This window comes from Coffea arabica, chromosome 2c (genome assembly GCF_036785885.1).
Source record: "Coffea arabica cultivar ET-39 chromosome 2c, Coffea Arabica ET-39 HiFi, whole genome shotgun sequence".
Taxonomy (NCBI): domain Eukaryota; kingdom Viridiplantae; phylum Streptophyta; class Magnoliopsida; order Gentianales; family Rubiaceae; genus Coffea; species Coffea arabica.
In genome coordinates, this window is record NC_092312.1 from 15807557 (window position 1) to 15823554 (window position 15998).

A 15998-nucleotide genomic window follows, 5' to 3' on the forward strand; every position below is an offset into this window, starting at 1 on the left:
GCAGAAGTGATGGCCTGAAAGATGACAGAAATCCTCCATTCTATCGCAGTTTAGCTGTTCAGTAAACTGCTCAGAAAATATTTACGTGCTGTAAACTTGAAACTGTTAATCGATGACTGTAAATTTTAATTAAATGGCATCATTACCCTGTAGGCTCTATCCCGCTGCAGGAATTATCACCATGGACAACTTCGTAGAGCTTGAGCAACAAACAATCAGATCCAGAGAATCGTAGCATTGTTCGGCTCATTTTTGCTTTCCGACAACTAAGTATACTTTTGACCCGAAAAAAAAAAAGAAGAGATGGCTAGGTATATGTTATGGTCTTTCGCAGCAACTGTAAATAGAGGCTGTGAATTCTTGAAAGAATAGAGGAGCATAAGTAAACTAGTTTAAAAAAAAAAGTTAAAATCTTTTTTTCCTTTTGGGATTTTTTTTTTTGGTTGTTGGAGGTGGGAAGGGTGCTGGAAAAAATGGGCTGGCTCTAGTAGAATCTGTCACTCAAACAGGGTAAAAAAGTGGATGCACCTATGCTGGGAATAAATTAGCTGAAATGCCAATAGTCTTGAGCTCCCGGTGTGAAACATTTTGTTCTGTGATGCATCGATACATACTAAGTAATCTCATTAGCAAGAAGATTATTGATTAAGCGGTTCAAAGTACACGTAGTAAACCAAAAATAGGTGCCACCACTATCAGCATTTTTAAGGATTTTTGTTTCAGTTCTTGGCTTTGACATTATCAACATCGGACATCCCCTGCCTCCATTGACTTAGCACATATAGCTTAGTAGACATAGCCCTTGACGAACATTCCCTTTTTCGCTTCCTCTGATTCGCCTTCACCAGTGTACTTTCCGAGCTGAGCAAGAGAGTTGGCTTGGGCCCTGATAAGCAAAGTTTCTTGAGCTGTCTTAACGTTCTCAGGGCGTCCACCCCATGTCTTCAAGCAGGTATTCTGGAGTGCCCTGGCGTATGAGAAGGAGACATGCCATGGGTTGGGAGCTTGATTCATGGCGTTCAAGTTCAAGGTAGCTTCAACTTCAGATTGCCCACCAGACAAGAACTGCAAAATCCAAACAAATTTATGCGAAATCAGAACGCAATGTGGGCTAAATATTCTGAAATGCTTCATTAAATAGTGATGACTTAGATTCTTGCCATGATTCCAGGCACAGCAGGAGGGATTCTCCTCTTGAGGAGACTGAGAGTGTAGGCAGCCACTTGCTCAGGGGTAGCCTTCTCCTTGCATTCAGCTCCTGGAGTAACCATGCTTGGCTTGAGAAGTATACCCTCGAACAGAACATTGTTCTCAGCAAGGTAAAAGAAGACCTCGGCCCAAACTTTTAGAGCCACCTCAAAGGTCCTGTCAATGCCATGTTCGCCATCGAGCAGGATTTCTGGCTCCACAATGGGGACCAATCCATTGTCCTGAGGAGACAAGTGAAAATTTTTTTAAGGTCGAACAATTGAAATCCCAGTTTCACAGTGTCTAACCCAAACTGCAGTCTAATTCAAAGCTTAAAGAACTTACTTGAGAAATGGCAGCATAGCGAGCCAAACCCCAGGCGGCTTCCTTCACAGCCAATGCTGATGGGCCATTGGGAATGCTCACAACAGTACGCCTGATTAATGAAAATTGGCAGCATGTTATCATCACAAATCTCAAGTGTGAGTATTATCTGTGGGCAGCTATATAATGAAGCTAAACTCACCATTTGGCAAATCGAGCTCCCTGTTGGTAATAAGCAGCAGAGCGGGAAGCAAGGCCATCAAGACCTTGGCACCAGGATTCATTATTTGAACCAACAAGCGGAACCAAACCCTGGCCGAACCCATACAGTGTCATCAAATTCATATCTACGAACAAAAATGCATCTAAAGGATGTCTATTTTACAAAGGAGATTTATAAAAAGTGCCAACCTTGTCAACTTTGATACCAGGAACAATGTTCTGCCCAACAAGGACATCAACCATCTTTTTGCCATCGGTTGTGGATTGGTAGAGAGTCTCCTCAAAAAGGATAGCACCAGAGATGTATTGGCCAAGGCCAGGGGCGGTCACGAGAAGGGTTCGGTAAGCTTGGCGGTTAGCCTCAGTGTTCTCAAGCCCAATAGAAGCTAGACGTTTTCCACAGGTGGCGTTTGACTCATCCATGGCCAATATACCACGACCAGGGGATGCAACAGTTTTCTACATACCAATTAGTAGTAAGTCCCATGTTACTAAATTCATGCATGACACACATTATTCTATTGGTTTCTTAGCCCATTCAGAACAGTCAAGCAACTTATGCAAAAGACACTCAGCCATGAACATGTTTACAGTGGGGGCGCAAGATTCAAGTGGTTTTGGCACAATTATGAAATAATGCATCATGTCTCAAGTCACACCATGCCTATGTTAGCAAAATGTCATGCAGGATTCAATACTACAATGATCTTCTAGCTTCACATAAGGTCTCTTAAATGTTTAGTGATAATCTTATGCAATCAGATGAGGCGTACCGCTGTCTTGACTAGTTCATCAGCATATGAGGATGCCCGGATAGTAAGAGAAGATGGAGCAGTAGGGTGGCAGCGGACAACCGAGACAGAGGGCTGGCGAAGGGTCTGGGAGCCCTTGACAAACTCAGACTTGTCAAGAACTGGCGATGACTTGAGAAGAGATGCTGAGGCCATTGCTTTTTTTTTCAACACCAAGAATTTGTGACCTCTGACACAGATAGCAGCAGCTGCAATTCAAGCTCCAAACTCTTTATCTCCTCTCCAGCACCGTCTCTCTTTGCCGCACGCGTTGTCCTTTGGCTACTGCATTTATAATTGCTTAGGATATTATCATGAACTCAGAGATGTCTCATTTGAGGCTGTCATGCCTCAACCAATTATAGGATGACATCTGCACACGATGATTTGTCTACCAGGCAGATTCAGTTGTGGTCCAAATACATGCAATAATTCCCACCTCGTGTAGAAAAACCGCAAATATGTTAAAAAAATGAAGTGAAAAACTCGTGTTATTTTCTCCTATGGTAGGTAGGAGAGCAGGCATCGCCGCACTCATTGCAGAGTGCAATCAGAGATTGAGAAGTGGGGGAGAGGTTCTAAATTTCTACAAGGAACAGGCCAAGATCTTTTCTTTTCTAATGGTCATAATTTTACAGTGGCGGCTGGCAAGGTCAAGTTGCCATTACCTCACCAATTTGAGCCAAGTAGACGAGTTGGTGCCCCTAGAAAAAGCCAAAAGGTTAAAAGTTCTACAGTGGATCGGGCCAACTTAACCTGAAAAAATTTGTTGTTGAAATACATTTATGCTCGTAGAAATGATAGCCCATCGGCACATCCATCACCACCTGGAAACCGACAGCTGTTGCCACGCCGGGAAACCGTCCTATGTTATTGAGAGATCTAATGCGGAGGCCTAAGCTTGCAACGAACCCTGTTAGTTTTGCTTGGGCGTGGACAACCAAAGTCATAGCATACCACTGAATTTACTCCCAAATCACCCATCAGTTCAAAGCATGGCTTTTAGATCATAACCATATAGCAGATCCAAGAGTTGTAAAGGTATGACAAAATTAAAACCAATTATATACATCAAATTCATTGATATTTATTTCCCCAGATTTCTCAAAATAAAAGGACATTATGTCGCATCCCTCAACCTCAGGGCAAGCATGAGAACCGGTTGATAGTATATGTCAGCATACAATACGTGAAGGATACCTGACACATTCTTGACCACTACGGGCATGCCTGCATCAGGCTTAACGCTATTGAACAAAACGGTTAACAATGTCGAACACATCATGCACCGATAGAAGTTGGGGCTTCTACACCTTCATTACCCCGTGACCAAGCCCAAGAGAGCAGCCGGACTCGAAGCCCCCTTCTATGTGGGATGCGGCAAGCTGAAAGCTGAGCAGCTTTTCTTTTCATCACCTTATACAAGAGTACTCATGTTAATACCTCAAATACACAGACAAAAAACATATGCCACACAGTAATTTGCCACATTGACATCGTTTCAAATTCTAAGGAACTTCATATGGAAAAAAAATTCAAAGAGAGGTCCGCAATTCCAGAAATGATATCATCAATATCTCCATCTTCCAAACGTTTCAAACGTTCAGCCTCATCAGAAACAGGAGGTGTAAGCTCCAAGGAACTCTCAGAAATGGCTTTCTTTAACTGTTTGACAAATTCATCCTCCTCAGTTGGCATTTCCAGATTCCAAACCTTGAAGATGTCCCCGGTCAATTGTTCTGGCACAAGGCCTGGAAATTTGAAATCCTCAGATTCTTTAGTCCCCAAATCCCTGAGTTTCTCATTGTATGTTGGAAGAAAAACATTGTTCAAGTTAAATGTGGACATGGAAATATTATTATTCTCATCAATCAGTCGATCTCCACTGAAGTTTTGTGCTTCTAAATCAGACAAAGAAATATCATCAACTCTTGCATCCAGAATCTGTGAAGTTTCCATATCTGTGTCGTAAGGAGAAATATCTTCCCATATGGCAGTAGAAGAGTTGGATTTTGAACCAAGTCTCGTGATCAAAGTATCTTGATGAGAATTACAGCCATTTTCAGAGATTTCATCTTTTATTAGGCAGGAATCTGCCCAAGCTACATCTTCTGGTGAAACCACATCAGAATGCACAGTTGTAATCTGGTTAGATTCCAAAGAATTCAGACGTAGTGAAGAAATGTCAACTTCCATGTATATTCCAGCTAGAATGCTGCAAAAATTTATCAAAGAGGAAAAGTTGGAATCAGAAACATGAGGTGCCTCAAATAAATATGTTAGAGTATTCATTCGCGAACCCATTAACTCTTCTTTCTGGTTTAGAAGCTGTAATGAAGTTTGACCAAGACAGTGGTCTTAAAGATGCATATTTCCAAATTAAACCACATGTTCATGTAATTTTCTCATCAACAACCTAATGCACATAATTCACTTGTCCTCTTAATCTTTCCACTGTCAAGAGAGAAAAGAGACAGGAGTTGCATCCTAAACTTTCCAATCTCAACGAATCAATTTCCAAAGCAGCTAAAACCTTATGATTAATCTTCTATACACTGACAGTGTATACATTTTCACCATTAGATGCATGACACACAATCCAAATTTGAATTTGAAAATCAAAATTTGCATATGTATCATATATCCAACCATGATAGTGTATACACCGTCAGTGTCTATAAGATTTACTCAAAACCTTAACTTGAAAGTAAGCCAAGGACTCAAAGGTCACCACTGGCCAAGAGAAATTGTTTGCAAATCTAATGGACTTTTACAGGAACCAACGATTTTAAAAAAGCTCATTCCCAACACCTCCTCAGTCTAAGCAATCTCCAGAGCTAGGAAAAACACCTCCTGGTTGTAATATTGAAGTTGAAATCATACGCAAAGATCAAACAATAATACTGCACGCTAATTCTTCTTTGCTAGTAATTTCTTGTAATTGACAGTTAAATCATAGGCAATTGTGGGTAGCATCACCATTACTGCCAGGAGACATTTGTTTTCTTCCTGTTTACCTTCAGAAACTATATATTTTTCAAGCCACCAAAACAATTTAGAATCTCACTAACATCCTTTTTACCCTTCATATTTTTATCATAGGAAAAGCACAACTAAAAACCTTCCTCAGGAAAAGCTAACATGTAATTTTCAAGTTGTTTGTCTGCCTCAGCCTATAATATGTGAACTTCATTAAAATCGTGGAGCATCTATACAGTCCCTATATTGCAAAAGTCTATATGAGAATTTCAACTTAACAAATCAACTTAGTAGGAGAGATTGTGATCAAGCTGATCAAACCATCATGGAAAATTTCTATAATCAAAAGAACTCCATAATCCTAACACTAGGATTTCCTAAATCACTTGACAAGACAGCTGGATTTTAAGAAAGTCGCTGAGTCAGTTAAGTGAAAAAGTTTTAACAACTGGTGAATTTTTTAAAAGAAATCAATCACAAAATAATCTCAGTCTAGGTATACAATTAGAAAAGTTTGTCCAAAGAATTCCTCTGCTACTTATTCAGGCAAGTATTGACTATAAAAAGTTTTAACGTCTAGCTATGACACGCTGGAAGCATAAATGGAAAATGTTTTGCCTGACAAGCGTACTTGCATCAATACTAAACTAATTGGGCTCTAACAGACGATAACGGTTTCCCAGTTAAGGAACTAACAAGGAGTGACTGCATGGCAAATACTTGTTTCTTAAGCCAATAAATAATATGCCACATTCAATGAGCTGGTTTTGCCAAAACATCCACATTTTGCAAGTCAAAATTGCATTACTATATAAACTCCTGATTCAATAAACTGATAAACGTAAATTAAACAGAAAACAGATAATTTCATCTACTAAACCCTAAATCCTTCAAACTCCAAAAGGTAGAGAAAGCAGATAATATTGCCCGCCTAATCTTCTTTCATACTACCATTTAGCAATCAATTTCCACTGAACTACGAATTAATATATATATATATATATACATATATATAAGTTGGGGAAAAAAATGGCACAAGACTTTGGTCTTTGCAATGTGAATTGGCATAAGATTCAAAAAATTCTCTTTTGGGGCACATATTATTCGCTGGAACTATGGATTGCATGCAGGTCCGAAGTCCCAACAAGAGCCAGGACAAAAAAAAAATCCAAATTAACAAAAACGAAACTCTAAAAAAGAAAAAAAAAACGAAATTAATAATCACCTCAGATTGCTAACCGGAGCAATTTACTGGTGGAACAGAGCACCAGGCTTTTGCCGGTGAGGAATTTAGGGTTTTCAATTTTAAATGGCTTCCAAAATCGGCTTTAAGCTCAGGTTTTGAAGGTAACTGGAGAAGCTTATTCCTAGGAGTTTGTTTTAGTTTAAGCTTCCAGGTTCAAAAGATTAGCCCGGACTCAACAGTTTCGGTTGAGCCCCTCAAAGGTTGATATTTTAGTCGCACCCCTTAGGGATTGCTTTGAGAGTTTAGGATAGAAAACAAAAGAGACATTAGGCTGGCCACACACGAAGTCGAATGTTGCCCTTCTCTTTTCCACTAGCTGCTTGGCTGCGGATTAGAAGTAAATGAATCTGATTAAGCCGAATATTATAATATTATTTAAGTTTATTTGTTTGTTGTAATAAGTTTGAATTTAGATTTCTTCCTTGATTATCCAAAAAAAAAGTTTAAAATTATATTCAGATTTAACTTGTTTTTATATTGAGCTGAATTGAATCGGGTTTTCATTGAATCAAGGTTCAAGTCGAGTTTAAATAGTTGCAAATTTCAATATTAGGCTAATAAAGCAAATCTTGAGTTGAACTTGAAATTTTATCAAATACAAAATGTTATTAGTGGTCGATTTGATTAGTTAATAAACTAAGTTTGAACGAATTCTAATCAAACGAGTTTGAGTCGAGTAGTTTAATTTATTATTCAATTTAAGTGAGTGATATATAGAGAATACTCAAGCCACCAAAAGAGTAATTTCACGGGTGAGGTGAGTGGAAAATGCAATGAAAGCTACTACCAGCACGAAGTGAGATACTTTAATGTGCGAACTATCCATTATCTAACCTCGAATTACTCCCACGAGAGAGTTCAAGCGTTGACGCTACGAGTGCAAATGAATTGAGTCGAGTAGAATTTTGGTCTAATTGAGTCGAGTCTTAATTTAATTTTACAAAACTCAAACTCAAGTTTGAGTTCGACGAGTTCAAAATATCAAGTTCAAGCTCGAGTTTAAAAAAAATAAAAAAAATAATTATTTTATTTTTAATAAATAAATAAAATAATAAATTTTCTTAATAAATAATAAAATATTAGGGATATATATGTAATTTTATTATTATAATAAAAATAAATATATATATAATCGAACTCACGAGTTTAACTTGATGAACTCGAACTCGATGTTAATTGAAGTCGAGTTGACCTCATGGCTCGTACTCTTCGATTCGTTTGTAATCCTAGTTGACACCACAACAGATAGAGTTCATAGACTTCTGTCCACTCTAACGTAAATGTGGTAATGGTTGCCAAAATAATACATTGCAATCAGATCTTAAGATGATAAGTTATCATAATTAGCCTTCGAATCCTACCATCGGAGTAGACATTTGTGAGACAGGTCCCTCTCCAAATAAATGATACTACCAGCATATTGTGAGTTGGATGTGTCCTCAGGCGCAGCATATTTTTTCCTTTTGTCTTGTAACAAAACAAAAGTGAAAAAGGCAACTACAAAGTCGGGGTTGGTACAATGTGAAATCAATGTCCACCTGCTAAAAAAGACGTATCCGTCGGTCGCCTATATGGAGCCCAAGCTGTGAATCATTATTGGCAGCGGGAATTGCAGGTAAATCTAATTTTGACATGTTACAACCAAACAACAAGAAGAAGATTCAACTTTAAAACATCAAACAGGAGCATAGGAAGGGAATCAGTTAGAATCCCATCATCATCGTCAGTACTTCACCCTTTCAAACAAATGCGAAATTTATTCTCCAACTACTCAACCACAAATCCTACATTTTCATTTTGGGTTAAATTACATTATTGATTCACCATTCCCTGAGGTTTTGTCAAATTACAAATTAGTCCCTTAAATTTAGCTAAATTATATCAGCTTCCTTTTCTGTAACGACATCCAATTATCCAAAACTAGCATACAGCGACAGGAAAATGAATTGGTGCCCTCTGCTTTAAATGCGCGTCCCTCCCTTGAGGTACGTCCAAATATCAAAAGGAAATCTATAGTTCCTCATCACATGTCATTTCAGGGGAACATAATAAATATAATGCTGGCTGATATCAGTTCGGAGCAAATGTGATCATTCACCAAAGGAAAAAAAAGAAAATGCTGTTGAACAAACAAACAGAACAAATGAAATTTCTTGAACTGAGTTTGAACTTTTTCAACTCAGAATTGGATGAAAATGATGCAACATGTTACAATTCGAATCTCAGCAACCGTTGGTCCATGATGACACGGCGGTAAGTAATCATGATTACCAATCTAAAGAAGTGGAAAAACTCACTCGTGGCCTCTTCCCTCTTTTTGCTTGGCACAAGATGAGAGACCTTCTTTTCCCTGATCTAAATGGACTATGCACAAATCATGGTAATTATCGACTTTGTTCTAGTAATGCTAACTGGGGTTTGCAACAAAATATGCAAGTGCACCTACAAATGGGGCATTGATGTAAGTCGTTGGCTCCGATTGCCGAAATGCGACTCGATCGTCTTCGTAGGCATCATCTTCCCCAGGACCACCCACCACCGCCCCGACTAATACGTTGGGGTTGGGGTTGGAGGAGTTAAAATAAATGGAACCCTCTGTACAAGCGATGAACTGGGGATGATCCTTGACGGAAGGAAGTGAGGAGCCACGATGGTGTATGCGTTGCGGAAAAACATAACTGTAACCAACCATGTATGACATTCCTTTAGGGTTATCGCCTAAGATGTAGTCCACCTGCCTCTTGGCGATTGCGCGGAGCATGGCTGGACTTGCACTGACGCTTCCACAATTTACAGTCTGGGATGATTTTTCCAGATAATTGGCGTAAACCAGGAGGAGGAAAGCGATTGTAGTGGCGTGCTGCAGGTTGCTCCCGCCAGGCTTGTATATAAGGCCTCCGGGAGTGTACTCAATGTGGGAGTATGAAGATTCCGGGATGAGTGTGCACATGAAACTATCTGCTGATGCTTTATAAGATTGAAGACTGTACGTGCTCCCCTCCAGTACCTCCTGAATAAGCGTAGTAGCGTAGATTGTTAACTCAGAAAAGAATCATTCACCGAAAAGGTTCATTAATTTGTCTGATATTTACCTTAGATACAAGAACATTTAGGCCAGCATGCTTATTGTCCCATCCAAACTCGTTGATGTTGTCATCAGCACCAAGTGTTTTGCCATTGTTTTGAATGTAACTGAGGTAAGAATCACCTTGAGATGCCCTCCTTAACCAGGCCGCTCCCCATAACAATTCGTCCTGCCAATTTGTAGAGCAATCAATTAAGTGACTGCATACGAATCATCATTGACGAATGGTCAGTTGGATTAATCCAACCAAATTTCGGAGAGTTTCATGATTTGATTAAATATATAGAACTTGCGTCTTAGTCATATTCCTAGGAAAATTTTTGCGACATAACTTGGGGAATAATAATTAGCTTATAAGGTGATTGAAAAGACTGCCGATATTGCTTGCCTGATATCCATCAAAATCACAGTAAAATGGGCAGACTCCATCCCGAATGTTTGCGTTATCGCTGTAAGCCCCTCGGTACGTGTCTGCAAAATCAAATACCCTAGTGGCAGTGCCCAAAAGTTTGTCAGCATAACCGGAATCTGACGACCTAAATGCAATGGATGAGGCAGCCAGAGCAGCCGCTGTCTCAGCGGCTACATCAGAGGCCGGATTTGGAGCATCAACTGTGTAGACAGTCCTAGCAGTGTCCATATCTTCTGGTCTTTCCCAGCAATTGTGGTCCAAAATTGGGTCCCCGACCTGTCATCAATTTTCGAAACAAAAATTAACCATATTCAACATGTTCTAAATATTAATTTTCTTGTAAATCATTCTCCTCCTTCCCGCCCCCCCCCCCCATTTGAACTGAGTGAAGATTCAAATCTAGTAGCTTATGAAAACTTGAAATATTGAGCTTTGATCCAATAATAATGATCTGGAAGAGTCTCTTAGAACTCTCCTGGCACTAATGCATTACAAGGAAATATATATTATGCTTCCATTGTTCATCCTCCAATGCCATACAAACTCATTTAGACTCCCGGATTTAACATTGCGTTCTGCGCAACTGAATTACTAGACCTCATACGCCTAGAAGAATATAATTATTGTATTATCAGTACAGAAAAATAAATTATCAGACACTCACCAAACATGTTTGGTGGATTCTTTACGACTATTGAGACCTAGGGAAGATTTCAATTACCCACTTCGCATAATTTATATATAGTCGACCCCGCACAAGTTTATTTACAAAGTTCTGCAGTCTCCGGGAAAATCAAGAAGATTTTGCCAACAACTTGACTCCGGCATGACCAGACGAACGAACTTATTAGTAAGTATTTGGGTCGAAACTCAAGTAACAACCTAAGCTAAGTACAAGCATAATTGGCTAACAAGTACTTGGTCTCATACTGGAACCTGCATTTGTCTTTTAATTTTTCTTAAACGTCCCCTCAAACGTTAAAAAAGCATCTTCAAGTCGAATAATTCTGGGCTTATCTGTCACCATTAGTGTAAATTGAAAAAAGATAGAAAATTAAGCTCCGAACAATCTCATATCCAGGATGCGGTTTTCCTTGCCATATGTAGATGGGGATCATGGAGAATATATAGATGCAAGACTGTAGTGTACCCATGAAGCAGATATTCTAGTATAATGTAAAAAAAAAAAAAAAAAAGTTGAGCGTGCACCGTGCACGCACTCCGGGGAGCAGGTGTTGGAAATTGTGGGTTTACTTGCTAGATTTGGGCAGAAGACTTGGAGGTCCCAACTCCCAACTCCCAACTCCCAAACGCCAGAGTCAAAAAACTGAAAAAGGAGGCAAGAAGAGTGGGCGCCAGCCACATAGAAGTGAGTGATATCCACGACTCTCTCAGCCACACATCTTCCCCGCGCCTCCCAACTCATATGCGGTCAGGCCAGGCAACACTACTGCTACTGCTACTAACCATGCTTTCACGGCATCAATAGTTCCTCTACCACTCAAAAAACCAATCCAAGACGGACTTGCTAGTTGCTACTACTATTACCACATCAACACTGTCGTCATTATTGCCCACATTATACCGGAAACATTAGAATAGTGCAGCAACATGATCACTTAATTACTAGTAGCACTAAGTATGAATCCAAATACTAGGTAGTCAGTAGCATTAAGATTAATCAGCAGTAAGTGTTACTTGCGAATCCAAATACTTAGTAGAGCCATGTGTGTGGTATATAGCAGAAGTAGTATAGCGGTAAATATAATAATATTAACCTGCACGAAAATACGATTGGGTTGAGAAACAGTCTTGAGAAGATAATCAGTGGACCACTTAATGGCGACCAAAGCGTTCCTTAATTCAGCGGGAGGCATGTAGCCGCCGAATTCAATGACGCTCCAGGCCAGCATTGTGGTGGTGAAAGCCATGGGAAAACCAAACTTGACGTTGTCACCGGCGTCGTAGTAACCCCCGGTCAAGTCGGTTTTTACCATCCACCCATCACCCAGCCCTGAATGTCCCCTCCAACTCATCCTCTGGTCCTGAGGTAAGAACCCGGAACGCTGTCCCTCGAAAAACAGTATGCATTTCGACAATGCCTCTCCGTACTCGTGGTAGCTCGCTTTGTAGACCGGCAACAGCCCAAGAAAAGAAAGAGCTGCCAATATTGGGCAGAGGTATTGGCGGCAATACGGTGAAGATGACAACTTCATTGTTGGGAGTCCTTTTTCTGGGGAATTAAAAAGGTAATCCCCCGATCGAGGGAGGATGTTTTATAGTAGTAGCAGCATACTAGAGTAGCTGTTGCTATGTGCTATCTAGGAAACGAATTTAATTTAAGACTGGCGAGCAAGCGAACCGTCCTTGGAACGTGGGTTTCTTAATTGGATGAGGATGTGGTATCTCAACTCAACTATTAAGTCACGGGGGGAGAAGATGGAAGAGAACAGAGAAAAGGTTAAGGGGAGAAGAGAGGAAATTGGCGCCGACATCACACGAGTGGTTTTGTCAGTTAAAATTCACATGCAGCCACTACTACTCAGCCATCCATACATTGGGCATTACAGACATACATGGCGGTTTAGCTCCTTTTTGTGGGTCCGTTTCGTATTAACTTTGGAAGGAAGGAGAAAATGGAGTTATGGATGGACGGGGGAACGTTTCCTTCTTCTTGTTTTCCCTACTTTCTGCGCAGGGGTGTTCACGACACTCTCTCCCATCCGTACTTACTTACTTACTATGGAGTAATTCACATCTACATACATGTATATATATATATATATATACACATATGTAGCTAGCCACATAATATTAGCACTATGGAAAAAACTTCTAACGTTCACTCTCTATTAGCACTATACATATACACACACACACACAAGATGTCAAGAACTTATCATCTGCACACTCTGCACCTGGTTAGACTGGCTTGTGATGTCGGAGGATTGCTCTTTGAGGATTTTATGTAATCTGGAATCGAACCTTACATTAGTGCTTGGTTCACTCCATTTGGGCAGGGAAATGGAAATGATTGGGCTTTGCTTACTTGAAAAAAGAAACTGACTGCTGTGCGTGCGCGCGTTACGCGGGCGTTCGAGTGGAGTGGTTAAAGTGAAAGAACTGTTTTGCGCGGAAGAAAATGCAATAATATATAAATTGGGATTTGGAGGACTGTGTTTGTTGAGGGGGTAGAACTTCGTATTAGTTAAAGTTTTATGATGAGCTAGTAGTGAATGGAATTACTCAAAAGGCCATTATTATATTCTCGTCTCTTCTTGTAAGACCCACAAAAAGTGAAAGGGGAGAGAGGTGTGAAGTTCTGATGTCAATCACACCTAACCTTAACTTAATTGTTAACTCTTCCTGCCCCCTTTCGTTTTATTAGCAGCTCCTACGTGCATTTGCGCACAAAAATTGATCTAGCACCCGGCCCGTATTACTTTCTCTGCTAAATCTATTAGGAAAAAATTAGCTCAATCGTCTAGGAAGTCTGGATTGATCCATCGCATTTTCATCCTTCCACTCCTCTTTTCAGGAGAGCACATGTGATGAATTGAAACTTCAAGAAAAGAACACCAGGCGACAGAGTAGAGATGTGATGACTCTGCTTTGATGTTCTTGAGATGAGAGTAGTGAAAGGCTTGGATGGACCAAACATGTTTCTTTAACTCCTTGATTGCTTTTTCTGGTATGACCCATATTCCATGAAATAACCTACCATTCACATACCGACAGATGGCTGCATATCTGATATCACTCCAAAAAAAAAAAAAAAACCTATTTTTCCGTCATTAGTATCTCCTTTTTGGATTTGTTCCGCAGGAGGACAGAAAAGCCGGTGTAATGGTATTGTCCACCTTATTTTTTTCTTTCTATTCCTCACTAATCAATAGTTCGTGTGATGCAACAAATAAGACAGGAATCTATACGGTGGTCCTCCCTCCTCCTGCTGCACGACTAGGAGTGTTTCGCGAATCGAACCGCTCGCGAGCCGATCGCAAGCGGCTCGAATACGAGCTCGACTCGAGCTCGTCAATATAGAGTTCGAGTTGAGCTCGAACTAATTAAGTCGATCTCGAGCTCGACCTCGAGTTCAAAAACATTAAGCTCGTTGGCTCGCGAGTTCAATTATATATTTATTTTTTATTTTAATAGTAAAATTACATATATATCTCTAATATTTTATTATTTGTTAAAATATTATTGTTTTATTCATTTTTAAAAATAAATTTTATTTTTTATTTTTTAAGCTCGAGCTCGAGCTTGATATTTTGAGCTCGAGCTCGAGTTTCATAAAATTAACTCGAACTCGACTCGATTAGCCAAAGCTCGACTTGAGCTCGACTCGTTTGCACCCCTATGCACGACAATTGGTTAAGGTATTTGTTTTCTTTGAGAGCGTTAAAACTGCATTTCAGAGCTAGAAAGCTTCTTCCACAGGATTAATTGCTCTGATCTGCCAAGTGATAATAAGCTGTTTAGTTTCGAGCGGGAAGACAAGCTGGCCGAGGGCATTTAACTTCATCACAAAACGTAATTGACTAAACTTTACTGCGTCGGCCAAGTGTAAGTTGGATGTGCCAGCGAGAAGCACTACATCAAGTTCATCACGTTCAGAGTGTTTGTACGAGTAAATGAATTCACGATCCCTACCAAAACCAGTACCGCAAAAAGCAAGTAAACCCCTGTATTTGCTTGCGACCACAACTTGTCGCTATATTTTACATCACCAAGTTTAACTGATAAAAGTTTAGTAATAAAGCCTAATACAGTTATGCATGATCATTACCTCCACCAGACCTTGAATTCTCCACAGTTCAAGATTTTCAAATTTGAAGACTGAAACTTAACTCGAAACCATGCCACCACAGGTGGTGAATTTTTCAAAACAGACACTAGCAAGTCTTTGTCTATGCCATCACAAGTTAAGAACTTGAGATGTCGCCTCATATTTTGTTTCCTTTTTCAGAAGGGTAAAAAGACCGCAGATACTCCATTATCACATCTTTACAATAACAGACGGGTGGTCAAAATGAGACGTATGACATGCTTTGCACTTCAAAATATATTGCCAACCAAATCTTGCAAGGCATTTCATTTCCCTTTCAAAAAAAACATAACAAGTTCACAGCTACTGCTCTCTAATATCTTTCACTTGAAATCATCATAGAGCTCAAAACAAGACAAAAGAAAAGGAAACACAACCACTTCACGTTCCCCTATATAACAGGCAATTAAAGGATAATGATTCTCTAGCTAAGCATCTCTTACTTTTTTTGACCTTATCCATTTAGTAAGCCAACGCTGGACCAACAGTCTCCAAAACGAAGTCCAAAATCTAATTGCAAGGACATTCAGAATTTATAGACAGGAAAGGTGGCAGTCAAAAAAGCTACCTGCCTTTATTAAACTACCAACAACATCAGTAGCCCCCAACAGGCCACTTTATACCTTGTTCAACTTGACATCGTCTGTCATTTGATGATTCATTTCAGGGGATGTTCGAGAGTTCAAAGGGCAGAAGAGTTCATACATGACATTTTTCCATGCACACGTCACCGTGCTTCTATGCTTCAATAACTGAAACCCAACATATCGTTCAAAATGCTTGACATTTCCTTAAAGAGTGCAAAGACCTCCAATATTTAACAGTTCTCTCAGCAAATATCCTACATTTGCTCATCCTTTGGATGGCCCCAAATGATCAAAAAATAGCATTCAGATACTTCAGTGAAACATCAACAGACA

At 39.8% G+C, this 15998-nt stretch overlaps 3 protein-coding genes across 3 annotated transcripts; all 3 read right to left on the reverse strand.

The window, feature by feature from the left end:
- Nucleotides 1-626: 626 nt before the first annotated feature.
- LOC140035076 (fructose-bisphosphate aldolase 1, chloroplastic-like) lies at nt 627-2804 on the reverse strand. Its single transcript, XM_072074581.1, has 6 exons — nt 2508-2804; nt 1924-2193; nt 1715-1824; nt 1534-1624; nt 1161-1430; nt 627-1065 (listed from the first exon to the last, which is right to left on the reverse strand). The coding sequence occupies exons 1-6, from the start codon at nt 2679-2681 to the stop codon at nt 787-789; spliced, it is 1194 nt and encodes a 397-aa protein (XP_071930682.1). The 5' UTR covers nt 2682-2804; the 3' UTR covers nt 627-786.
- A 765-nt stretch (nt 2805-3569) lies between these two features.
- Nucleotides 3570-7067, reverse strand: LOC113731212 (uncharacterized). Its single transcript, XM_027256347.2, has 2 exons — nt 6730-7067; nt 3570-4740 (listed from the first exon to the last, which is right to left on the reverse strand). The coding sequence occupies exon 2, from the start codon at nt 4719-4721 to the stop codon at nt 4044-4046; it is 678 nt and encodes a 225-aa protein (XP_027112148.1). The 5' UTR covers nt 4722-4740; nt 6730-7067; the 3' UTR covers nt 3570-4043.
- A 1832-nt stretch (nt 7068-8899) lies between these two features.
- LOC113731214 (endoglucanase 24) lies at nt 8900-12974 on the reverse strand. The gene is made up of 4 exons (XM_027256350.2): nt 12026-12974; nt 10224-10523; nt 9843-10004; nt 8900-9760 (listed from the first exon to the last, which is right to left on the reverse strand). Exons 1-4 carry the CDS (start codon nt 12461-12463, stop codon nt 9158-9160), a joined length of 1503 nt encoding a protein of 500 aa, XP_027112151.1. The 5' UTR covers nt 12464-12974; the 3' UTR covers nt 8900-9157.
- Between the last annotated feature and the right edge of the window lie 3024 nt (nt 12975-15998).